Source organism: Numenius arquata, chromosome 27 (genome assembly GCF_964106895.1).
Source record: "Numenius arquata chromosome 27, bNumArq3.hap1.1, whole genome shotgun sequence".
NCBI classification, from domain to species: domain Eukaryota; kingdom Metazoa; phylum Chordata; class Aves; order Charadriiformes; family Scolopacidae; genus Numenius; species Numenius arquata.
The window spans coordinates 1,429,536-1,442,443 of NC_133602.1; the positions used below are offsets into that span (position 1 = coordinate 1,429,536).

The 12,908-nt window shown below is 46.1% G+C and overlaps 1 protein-coding gene across 1 annotated transcript; it reads left to right on the plus strand.

The window, feature by feature from the left end:
- Positions 1-8,114: 8,114 nt before the first annotated feature.
- LOC141475906 (uncharacterized) lies at positions 8,115-9,137 on the plus strand. The gene has a single exon (XM_074164465.1). The coding sequence runs from the start codon at positions 8,115-8,117 to the stop codon at positions 9,135-9,137; it is 1,023 nt and encodes a 340-aa protein (XP_074020566.1).
- Positions 9,138-12,908: the final 3,771 nt, after the last annotated feature.

The window sequence follows — 12,908 nt, forward strand, 5'->3', positions numbered from 1 at the left end:
GCTGAGGTATTAAATCAAAGCTCCATCGCAGTCACATCCGTCCCCTCTGCAGCAGCAATGGATGTTAATGCAAAGGCACGAAGCCCCCAGCAGCACAGCCCCAGGGACCACCAACACCTCTGCTCTGAACAGGGCAGCAGCATGTGGTCACTGAGGCACCCGGCTGCAGGAGATGAAGCTGTGAAACACGTCGAGTGGAGCCTCTATCACACCAGCGATGAGAACACAAAGTTTTCATGCCATGCCCCAGATTCCGTTCCTCTCCCATCACTTTCCATATGCAGGAGCTACTTTTGCTTGGGAGACCATTGACTCGGCTCCTGGTTCCAGGTGTGGGACAGAAATGAGAACCTGGGCTGGTAGTAGGCATTCCTTGGCTTCTGGTTTTGATGTAAAAAGCTCCATCTGTGGCTGCTCCTCAGGTTTCTTTTCTTTTTGGCTCTTGCTGCATCTGGTTCTGCCACCGCTGGGTGGCTGGTGCTGGCTCCAGCAGAGCTTTGCATGGCAGAGGGGCTGCTTGCTCGCACTGCTGCTGGTTTAGCTGGGAGGACCCCCTTCTTGCAAGCCAGGAAAGGAGAAAAATGTTATAGGAAAAAAAGAAAATCCAATGTTTTTGAGGAAATAAAGAATTGCACTTTTTTTTTCTTTTTGTAAAACAACAAACCAAGAGAGGAAAGAAAAGCAGCAGCAAAAGCAGCACTTTTCTATTAGAAACACCAGTAGCTTCACCTTCATCCGGGTGTCAGAATGAAGAGCTCAGGTTTGTTATGATTTTAATGACTAACTCAGAGCAATGGAAAGGAGAAGATCCAAAATAACTCTCGCTCAAGCTTGAAGACCGATAATTGCCCCTCCCAAGCTCTCTTTCTGCTGTATATTCATCTCCTCAATGTCCCTTTCATTACGCAGACCTCATCAGATGATCCCTTTTCCCACACCCAATGCTGTCAGGGTTGGGTTTGACACCAAGGTTGGCTCAGAGTCTGTTTTGTCAGACATAGTCTTCGTGCAAGGCTGTGAGGCTCCTCAAAATCTTCCCTGCTGCCCTGGGGTTTACCCCTTCCTTTTCCTCCCCAGAGAGTTTGTTCTATCAGCCAGAAATTGTTATTAAATCAGATGCTCAGGACATAATAAGCCTTTAAAATTTCCTCTTTCTGTAGTGATCCAGCTAATAGAGCAATTTGAGGATCATAATGCAAGGCATGTTTGTATAATCTCTGAGACCTCTGGGCCTGATTCTCTTCCCATAAGCACTTTGTGTGATGCCATCAAAGTCACAAGAATGGCATAGGTATAACCAAGATCATCTCCATTAATCTGTGGCATTACACAGATGCAGAAACGGTTGGGGAAGAAACAGTTTAATTCCTAGAGCCTGCAGCTCCTGAAATTTAATCTCAATTAATTCTGTTTGCAAATGGAAGAGCCTGAAATTGCCATCACCAAACTCTAATCCGAGTCATAGCAAGTCTAATTAATAGTATTTAATAGATTCATCAGAATCAAACTTACCCAACTCACCAGTGAAATAATGAATCAATGCAAAGAGAGTGTCACCGAGCTGGGACTCGGAGAGGTCCTTATATACCCCAGGAGTTCTACCTCGCAAAGAGAAGGGCCTGTGCTGTACATGATGTACATTATTTCACAGCTCCAGAACTGCCCAGTTTGCAGAAACAGGTATTTTTTTCCTGATCTTTAGGAGAGGAAACTCCTCACTCCTATGCATGTTCTATTTTAGCAGCAGAAGGCTGTTCTATTTGCCACAGCCTGAAGCTTGAAGGCTTGTTCTTATTCCAGTGTTTTCCAAATGCTCTGCTCTAAAGCTCCATGGCTTCAGTCCTGCTAGAAACAACAACAAAAATAATGCAGGCAGAAAATTCACATAGAAGTTGAAAATGTGGGGCCTGAACCTCAGGGACATTCAAGGTCTTTTCTGACTTCTTTAAAAGCATAAAGTAACCTTAATCTAAATGCAAGTGGCGCCCCAAGAACCTCCCTCTTGCACCAGGCACCTGCCTGACCACCAGAGAATCATAGAATGGTTTGGGTTGGAAGAGGACTTAAAGATCAGTGAGTTCCAACCCCCCTGCCCTGGGCAGGGACACCTCCCACCAGACCAGGTTGCTCCAAGCCCCCTCCAACCTGGCCTTCAACCCCTCCAGGGATGGGGCAGCCACAGCTTCTCTGGGCAACCTGGGCCAGGCTCTCACCACCCTCACAGCAAAGAACTTCTGCCCCAGATCTCAGCTCAATCTCCCCTCTTTCAGGTTAAAACTGTTCCCCCTCATCCCATCACTCCCCTCCTTGATAGAGTCCCTCCTCTCCAGCAAGCTGGTATTTCATCCCCTTCCAAGAATTCAGGGAAGCCTCAAATGCGGGACCGTACCCAGCTGCTCCTTGTTGTCCAGCGGCAAAGAAGAGCACAAAGAGGGGGTGACCCCCATGCTGCTCTACTTTACGATTGCACGGCCCAGAGTAAGGGCTAGAAAAGGCTGATGACAGGCTAAACTCCAGTAAGTTCATTCCTGGGCTCAAGTGCACGAGTGGAACGATTGAGAAATGGTCTCTTTGATGCGATGGCTGACTGGAAAGTGTCCCTGTTGTGCCCAGTGGGTTTTCCATGAGGCAATCTGTTGTACTCGAGAAGCATAGTAATTCTGCAAGAAGCAGTTAGGAATAAATTTAGGCGGGGAATTGGGAGAAGATTTTCAAGAAGCAGCGCAGGGAGGCTCTGGAAGAGGCTGCCAAATCAGAAGATTGTAATCAAAACATGTACCAAGGTTTAAGATGGAGGTTGGTGAATTTATGGAAGAGGTTTTACAACTATGAAAGTAGAGTCACAGACTTAACGCAGTGATTCAGCCATGTGCATCTCGAGAGTTGTTAAACTAATACATTAATGTAGGTCTAATAGGAAATCCTCTGGTTCCCAGGAAGCTTAGGTCCTGTATTGCATCAAAAAACCAAAGAGGAATCACTCATCGAATAACAGGCAGGGAAAAAAATATTGAAGCATGGATACTTCATATCCAGTACTTGGACACTACAGCATTTGGCCGTCCCTGAGGGTGACCAACTTCTCCTCTGTAACACAACTTGACACTCGGTCTCCAGCACCAGGAGAGAAGATAAAGTCTTCAGATGCTTGAGTGACTGGACCCACAGGCAGACAGACCGATACTAGGAAATTCAGTAACAGGTTATTATGTCTTTTGTCTCGTGAGATGAGTCAATCAAGATGTCCACCCTGAAATGATGACAGACACAATAATAAAGAACAAGATGGGGTGTTAACGAAACAGTGTCTAATTAAGCCATCAGGGCGAGCCATGTCTTGGGAGATCCAGTTCAGCAACTTCTGAATCACACCAAGACATGAAATCCAGGAGTACAAGAGTTTCCTCAGATCATTCTTCTCTGTGCACAAAGGTTAAAATTACTGGAGGGAGAAAAATCAGAGAGTATCCGTGCAGATGTGAGGTGAGGATCATCATGAGCACTTCCCATCCTGAGCTGAGGTTCTCTGCAGTGGTCTTCACTTCTGAAAAAGATAATCCTTTTTTTCAGACTGAAGCAATACAGTTTCAGGACCCTTAGAGACATTGAGACATTTGCCTCAATGATAAACCAAATAAATTAGACAGTTACAGACCTCATGCTGCTGCAGAGATCCATCTTAGACTTTTAGGGATTAATTACCTGATCATAGAATCATAGAACAATTTCGGTTGGAAGACACCTTTAAAGGTCATCTAGTTTGGTCAGCATTTGCAAGGCCACTGATGGGCTGCTACCTAAGATGTGTGGGAGCTGGAGTAGCATTTTCTGTCTAGGAAGAAGGATGGGGTCAGGCCAGTATTTTCCTCACTTGTGGTGTTATCTGCCCTGGAATTAGTGGTACAACTTCAGTATCAACTGGGAGCTGAGCCGGGATCCTCCAGGTGAGACCGGAGGAGCTGCTGAGCTCCACGTTCACTGTGAAGCCACCTCACTCAATGCACGTTTCTCTCATAGTTTGCCAAATGTTTCAGTGAGGCAGATTTCACTGCATACGGCATTTGCCTCTAAAAATAGTCTTTGTGCAATTCACATGGAAGGGGAAAGCAATTACACCTCTAATATGGGAAAAACATTCACTCCCTTTCCACGGGCTGACTTCAGAGCCTCTTCGATGATAATTACCACCATTTTTCTGCTGAGGTTGCTCACACGGAGGTGAAGTGACCTTCCCCGAGCCTCTCCAGACCTGGACCCAAACCAGTGTTTAAGGTCAGGAGAGCCCCACCTTCTGATCTCCAGACAGGGTTCAGGTCGTCTCCCTTCCAGCTATGGAAAGTGATTTTCTTTCATCACTCGATGTTGCAAGTTGAGGCTGAAAATTAGACACCTAAATATTCCAGAAACCTCACTGCTTGCTTAAATCAAAGCAATGTCTCAACACGGAGCCCTGGCTGTGCAGTCTGTGCCTCAGCACTGCTCCACAAGTGCTACGTGCCCTCTTGCTCTCAGGTGGGGCATAACAAAGGTTACTGAAGTTCTGACCTGCAGGTGCATATTCGCTTGTGAATATTGCACAAATATTCAAATGCGATGTTTGATCTAATGAAATCTACTGTCTCCTCCTGAACCCAGCTGCTCTGCCCAATTCAGGCTGAGTGCAATGATAAAACCCACTTTTTTTTACAAGTCTGAGCTTATTCTTTCTTATCTTCCTGCGTTGAAGGGCTCTATTCCAGGAGCCTATCTCAGCAGAAGGGCTATTTTGATAACCGCAAAGCACGATGCTCCCTAGAAAGCAGACGGGCAGGTTCTCCACTGCTGGAAAGTGTCCTATTTCCTGCCTTCAGTAGAGCTGTGACTGCAATTTGTACCAGCAGAGCAGCAGGGGAGCCCTGAGTCAGGGTTGGGATGGGATTTTCCCCTCGGTAGTGATGGCTGGCGACTAAAACTAAGCATCTTCCAGAGCCAGGCAGGGCCCCACCTGCCGTGAGGTAAGAAAGGAAGTTGCATGGATGAAGTCACGCTAGAGGAGAAGACGACGTGTTCTAAAATTCAGGTGTTCTGTCCTTCAGTTGCCAAATTATTATTACCAGAGGAAGTTACACCACAGCTGGAAACAGCTGCTGACATTTGCAGCCCAGGAATCCCAAGCAGGGATGGGTACCAGCTCAGCCTGTCTCAATGATTGCATCTGGAGTGCGTGCTCTGATAAGAGCTCTGGTAAAATGGTCAAAGATAGTCTCAAGACAAGCAAATGTGATGAAATTCACCCCTGTGTGGGACACGTCGTCTCCGCTGTTGAAAATAATCCTGCCATCAGAAATGAGGACTGTTTGACCTGTATCCTGATAGCTCCCTGAGATTTTGGGGATAATAATCAGTGAGCTATTTTCGCTCAGTATATTTTTTTACATGGAATAATGCTTACACACATTACATACACTTAAACCAAACTGTATGTGCTACAAGCTCCTTTTATTTCGCATGTAGATTGAAGCTGAAGCATCTTTTCAAATGCCATTCTGGCATCTAAATGGGACCAACGTCCCAATTCCATTTGGATGTGATAAAACTTGTACACTAGTAAAAAAATCCCTCTACTTTTCACACGATACATGAGATAAACTCAGCTCCCTCTTCTGTCACATTTAGATGGGTGGGGGCTGCACCCTCTGCCCCATGGAAAATAACATGCATTCAAAATTATCTGTTTTGAAATGGGAGAAGAATGAAATCTATGAAGATCTTCATGGGCAAAAAAAATAAACTCATCCATCATGAGTTTATAGAATCACAAGGAAATCACTTTAGAGAAATCATTGATGAAAAGCAGGTGAGAGAAGCACAGATTACCACCACCACCCCCCATCTTAAACTACAAATACATCCTAATAAGGGGGGCATTGGCTGACACGAAATGGCTTGTGCGTGGGTTGAAGTGGAACCGCGCTGGTTGGCACCACACCAAGTCCCCTGGTCTCAGCTGGGTCTGCAGTGAATCTGTTAACCTGAGGGTACGACCTTTATTCACACCGAAAGTTTTTTTGTTAAATCGCATTAGTCAGGGAATTGAAAGACATTCTGCACCAAAAGCCTCTCTTCACAATGCCTACGTGTGAAACAAGTCTGTGGAGGAAATGCACAACGGCAGTTGTGAAAGAATGAGCTCATTACCTAGGAGGACTCATTCCCAGAAGGCAGGGCTTTGAAACCATATAAAAGTTCTCAAATCTCCGTGCTCCACCATCCACTTGACTTCACGCTTCTCTCTGTTGACCAGCTGGGTAAGTTGGAGAATGCTGATACTTTTTTGCGATGTCTCTAATTTTACTGCTTGGCTTAACGTGGGCAGACTCTTTAAAGAAGCGTTTTATTTGATACCTTTGAATATGCAAAAGATCCCTGCAAAGAAGAGAAATTGTGGGCATTGGGGTAGGACAAGAAGTCTTGGACTGACTCTGCAAGGCAAATTCAGGTTGTGTGTAAATCTGAGGATAGTTAAGTGCTAAATTAGATCCTTCTGAAGAAGAGATTAGATAAAATTATGTTGGTTTGTATATAACTGATCCTGCCTTCAGGGATGAAGAAGGTCTAAATGGTCTCCTAAATATCCTTCCAAATCTGTTGCCTGTGATTCTGCTATTTATGACAAGAATATTTTTAAAACTTCAATTTTATTGAAGAATTATTTTGTGAAAGGTAGATTTGGGAGTACAAGGGGCTGTACGGAGCAGAAGGGTGAAAGTATTCCCAGGGTGCTGTATCATTCATGCTAACTATGTCAAGAGCAATATATTAATTTGGCTTAAGATCTTATCAGATCCTTATAAAGACCATATCAAGAGACAAGTGATATTGATCTGGAGCATCTAGGAGGATGTGGAAGAGCAGAATGAATTTGCTTTGAAGAGGTGCTGAGAGGGGGAGGCAACACGGGGAAAGGAGAACGCACTTGCACACTCTCACAAGATCTGTGTTGGTGCTAGTCCTGTGCTGAGGGAACTTAAAAATGCCTCTTCCAACCAACCCTTCTGTGATTCTAACCTTTTGCTTGTGATCTTAGATTGTCCTTAGAAAAACATCAACACAGGATTTGCCAAAGACACAGCACCAGCTGAGCCTGGTGCCTGCCTCAGAGATGTAGTTTCATAAATTAGGAAAACTCCTTTGGCCTCTCGCACATGGGCTGTTGCCTTGGGAGAAGAAATCACTCCTGATTATTCTGATTCATGGCAGCTACATGTGTTATTAGTGGCCATGATAATCCAGAAACACAGGGACGCATTAGCACTGTTAATTCTTTCCATGAGAGCTGGAAGGACTGTGCCACAGGTAACCTCAGTCCATTACTTCATCAATGAGGTCAGAGTGAAACTGGAGCAAGAGGAGGAGTTGGCCAATTGTTACTGTAGGAACTCTTAATGACACAGAAAGATATCAGCTTACTGGTGAGGTCGACGGTGAGATCTTAACACCTCAGGTTTCTCATTCCAAGTAAAATCTGGAAACCGTTTCAAAATGGGCAAAATCAAATTAAGTATTTCAATTTTCTCTAGGTGGGAGAAGGTTTTCTTTTCTGGTTGGGCCCAGATTTGTGTTTTTCTACTTTTTGACACACCAAACATTTTTAAATGTTTGTCTTCAGCATCCATTATCTTTTTACTATAATTTTTTTACTTTCTGAAACCGTTATCAAACCAGCAGATCTGTTATTTGCCAGCTCCTCTCATCAATTCCCCAGCACAGAAATGAAAGGGAAGAGCTAAGCAACAGAAGGAAGAGCTCTGAAGTGTAAATCATCTCCAAGTTCAAAGGAGTGGCTCTACCTCAGTCAGACCTGATGGGGCTGTCCTGCATTGCAGAGCAGAAAGGAGGAACAAGATAAGACAGAGTCAGAGCAGGAGCTGAAAGGCAGGATGAAAAAGAAAGAGCAGATCATGACTCTTTCTGAGCCAACCTGTCTTGGGAAACCGAGGGCAAAGTAAGAGAACTTTGCTCTTGCAGCTGATTCATGTTTCTTATAATCGTTTTGCCCTCATACCAACGCAGTTCATTTAGCAGACACAATAACACTCTGATGTTTCTTTCAGATAATCTTGTTTCCTGCAAAGATGTCTTTGAATCAAATGCAAATCAAGCAGGAAATCACCCTCCCACCTGGCCTGAGCAAAACCATTCCAAAGCAAAGCCAAGAGCCTGTGCCATACGATGAGCCGGTCCCATGTCCAGAGCAGCAAACTGAAGTCCAAGTCCCAACGCCTTGTCCAGAACCAGTCCCAGAAGTGGTGGTACCAGAAAAAACAGTGCCATTGCCAACACCAGTAGTGGAACCAGGCAAGGGAGAAACACCAGTGGTCATCATACCCCAGTGCCCACCCCAGGAGCAGCAGCAGCAACAGCAATGCAAGCTACCACCAACTCTCCCACCTGCATCATGCCCTGAGCCTGTTCCATGCCCCGAAGAGAAATCAGCATGCAAAGAGCTGCCGGTACCAGTCCCTGTTTCCTGCTCTGAACCAACTCCATCTCTGCTGGAGAAGCAAGAGTGCAAGGAGACCCCTGTCGCAGTTCCTGTGACCTGCTCGGAGGCTGCAGAGTGTCCCCAAGAGAAGCAGCAGTGCAAGGAGATCCCTGCACCAATCCCCGTTCCATGCCCTGAACCAGTGCCATGTCCCCAGCAGAAGCAGGAGTGCAAGGAGATTCCTGTGCCCACCCCATGCCCTCCAGAGAAGCAGGAGTGCAAGGAGACCCCTGTGCCAATCCCTGTTCCATGCCCTGAACCCACACCATGTGCCCAAGAAAAGCAGCAGTGCAAGGAGACCCCTGTGCCAATCCCTGTTCCATCTCCTGACCCTGCACCCTGTCCCCAGGAGAAACAGGAGTACAAGGAGATCCCGGTGCCAATCCCCATTCCTGAACCTGTGCCATGCCCCCAGGAGAAGCAGGAGTACAAGGAGATCCCGGTGCCAATCCCTGTTCCTGAGCCTGTCCCATGTCCCCAACAGAAGCAGGAGTGCAAGGAGATCCCCGTGTCAATCCCTGAGCCGGGGAAGGGCTCCCTTCCAGAGAAGTGTCCCCCCATCGAGCAGCAGCAGGTGAAGCAGCCCACCCAGTGGCCACCCATGCAGAAGTAACTTGCCGCTGACAAGGGAAGCCCCGAAGAGAGAAGAAGAAGATTGCCAACCTGGACCTCCTCTCCCCACGTCTCACAGTCAGAGGTCATTTTTCCAACACCCTTTTCTTCACTGCAGAATTCCTGTTAGGAAGCACAGCTCACAGCTCCCCCGCAGCTAACGCCAGCGTCACCCCGTACTAACAGCCCCGCGCGAACTGAAACCTCGGGACTCTCAATAGACAATAGGGCTTCAGGTGGTGGTGTAGGCATGTGCACCCAGCTTTCCAGCAGCCTGAATTTCTGCCCTCTCCCAATAATCCCACTGGCTTTTAAAGGCCCAGAGAGAGACCAAAGGGCATGATGGCATGCTTGAGTCGCAGAATGGTTTAGGTTGGAAGGGACCTTGAAGATCATCTCATTCCAACCCCCTGCCCTGGGCAGGGACACCTCCCACCAGACCAGGTTGCTCCAAAGCCCCCTCCAACCTGGCCTTGAACCCCTCCAGGGATGGGGCAGCCACAGCTTCTCTGGGCAACCTGGGCCAGGCTCTCACCACCCTCACAGCAAAGAAGTTCTTCCCCAGATCTCAGCTCAATCTCCCCTCTCCCAGTTTGAAGCCATTGCCCCTCATCCTATCACTAGATGCCCTTGAAAAAAGTCCCTCCCCAGCTTTCCTGGAGCCCCTTGAGGGACTAGAAGGGGCTCTAAGGTCTCCCTGGAGCCTTTTCTTCTCCAGGCTGAACCTCCCCAACTATCTCGGCCTGTCCTCACAGCAGAGGGGCTCCAGTCAGGGTTTATTAAGCTAAATATTCAAATTTAACCCAAATGCAACTAGGGACCTACAGCTCATCGTCCAGACCTGCATGCTGCCTCCTGGTTTTCATGTCTTCCTCCCCAGCTCCCTGTACTCGAATGCCATCCCCCACCTTGCATTTAAGGGTTTTGCCTACTAATAATAGGATTTGAGGTTTGTGCAGAACCTGCTGCTAAGGGGTTCTGGTCAACGGCAGCAAAACTTTCTGAATCCTGAATCCACAGTGCTGAATATATTATGCAAATGAAAAAAATCCATTGGGCTAGAGGAAATAAAAAGATTTTTACAGAACAGCCATCACCTCTTAATTATCTGCTTAGTTGAATTGGTAGTAATCAGTGCTTTCCTCAGAGAGCTCACCTTGGATTTTCTAGGATGTGTGAAAGAACAGCTTGAGCTGAGATTATGGAAAATAGATAGATAATTAAATCTAATCCAGACATGTTTTGACATAGATTAACCTCAGGCGTGGCTTCCATCTGCTAGACAGGATAAAGGAGGAAGCATACCCAGCGCTGTCTCAATTACACCCTGGAACATGTTTCACCACACGGTGTTGTTGCGTGTGTATTTGGCACTTATCGCTAATTATTTTAGACTGATATTGTATCCAGGATTTATTTCACTGTGAAAATCAACAATAAAAATGACTTTGAATACCAAGTTATGGAGATTTTTAATAGCTTCTGCTTAAAAAGATGAAAAGGAATCTCAGCCTGCAACAATCAGGCACTTTTTAGCCTCAAAGATGGGCAAATTGGGACTCAGAAATTTGGGTGTTTGCAGGGGATCCTGCGTCTGTTGCTCATCTCCAGGTTCCCAGGTTGGAGAACCTGCAAGAGCCCCTGAACTGTGTCAGGCCATGGGGTGGCTGATGGCACTGAAGCACTAATTGCACTGAAACACCGCTCAGCACGACACCCCATCCCACATGGCTCACACCGAGCTGTTCTCATGGTCAACCTGCCCCAATTTAAACATACTCAGAGCCACGCCGTGACCTTCAGCAGACATCAGCCGTGGACAGGTCTACGAGGCAGGTTGCAAGCACAAGCAAACGAGTTTTTCCCACACTTCAGATGAGCCAGGAGCGATGTTATCTCCTCAGCTTGGCCCCGTGCCTCTTAGATGGGCGTTAGATACATCCAACCTCCTCCTCTGATCACAGAATTGCACTGAGACACACAGCTGCTGGTTTGCAGAGCAAGTTTATGTCTGTCTGCCAGACACCAATATTAGATCACTCAACAGTTTCTGTATTTACAATTTCCCTCCTCTACTCTTCCAGCTGACTGAAAATTAATTAGCCAAGTGTCCTGGTTTAAGGTAAAACAGAACCAATTTTCTGTTCAGTAATGCCCTGTCCTTGGCTGAGAAGCCAAAACATTCTGGATCCTCTTTAAAAGAAAACTATTCATTCCAAGCAAGCAAAAGCTTCCTTCCACAGTTAAAACCTTCCAAAGACTCTTTACTTCTCAGCAGTTATAGGATAGTTGAGACTCTGAAACCACAATCGTTTTGATAGACCCACAAGAATATACTTCAGAATACTATGTCTTACAGAAAACCAAGTTTCCCCAGTTTGCGATGAAAACAACTTGCAAGATCACCCTGAAATGGGAAGTACATCCGTCCTGAGCCAGTTTTGGCACCCAGGCAGCAGCTCTGTCCCAAAGCACCCTGAATTAAAAGGATCCTTCAGAAATTGTGGTCATTTTGTGTCCTGTTTGCTCTAGACTTTTCCCATTTGTGGTCTACTTGGTCATCATATTAATAGCTGTAGGTTTCTGGAACTATGTGAAATAAAAATATGGACAAATGATTCCTTGGGGATTCTGGAAGACAAATGCGCATGGGTCCCTGTGTACAAGTGTATGTTTAAAGGTAATTCTTTGGCTAACAAAAGACAGCAAAATAGAATGAGTGACACTAGTAAAGTGAAAAAAATATCAGGAAGCAAGTCATGAGGTTACTTATAATTTTATTGCTGCGTGTCCCAAATTAAAGATCAGAAGAAAGTGGCCCCACGATTACTTTTTTTATAGCAGAGGGTGAATAAATCTGAGTTAATGAATTGCATCTCTTTGTAAAGTAATTTCTGCTCGCAATCAAAGGAGGCATGCTGCAAATTTCTAGTTGTTCTGGCAGAGCCAGCAGGCAGGAGGAGAGCTTGGAAACGAGCATTTGCATCTTCCATGGCACTTTGTGGCCGGTGCTGTCAGTGCTACTTCTGCTTTGAGCATTGCTGCTGCTGCTGCTGGGGGATACTCTTCACAGGACACTTGACTTGCCCTTTCGGGGCCTGGGATTGCTCCACGCACTTTGGAGCGCACTTTTCCTGGCATTTTGAAGGAATTTGCTGCTGCTGTTTCTGCTGGTGGGAAGACATCTTCACTAAGCCTGGAAGAAAACCAAGGTGCCATTTCAGTTATTTTAAGCCCTACGCACTTCTCCTTTCTGGATATTATAGTTTCAGTCAGTTCTTCAGCTTTGACATCAAACCAACAGTGAAGAGCCTTTAAGGGTTAATCCTATCAGCAAAACCACAACAAAACCCCATGGAAATCCCTGAGGATGGTGCTGTTCAGACCAAATTTGTGTTGGTGACTCCAGTTTGCTGTAGCTGCCCCATGTTGTCCTCCTGGGCTCCCATCACTGTTGGATCTCTGGGGAGATCAGGCACTCTGAGACCTCAGGGCGTAACTGTATTCAAGCATAAATGAAGAGGCAAGAATCATCCTAACAGAGTTGTGACCCAAAGAGGTAAATGGCTACAGAAGTGGAGGGGAGAGAAACAGGGAGAGGAGTTTTCCTTCTTTCCCTCTGCCTCACTGTTTTCTGAGCATTTCAGCTTTGACAAGCAAAGAAGCAACACAAGTTTTAATGAAAGCACGCTTAGTTCAAAGGGAACCTCAGAGCAATATTTAGAAGTAGTCAAAGAGGAACAGAAAGCCGGTGACATTTCAGTATTGCAAG

Excerpts from the sequence above, each read along its gene's own strand:
- LOC141475906 (XM_074164465.1), top strand. The coding sequence starts at position 8,115 with ATGTCTTTGAATCAAATGCAAATCAAGCAGGAAATCACCCTCCCACCT.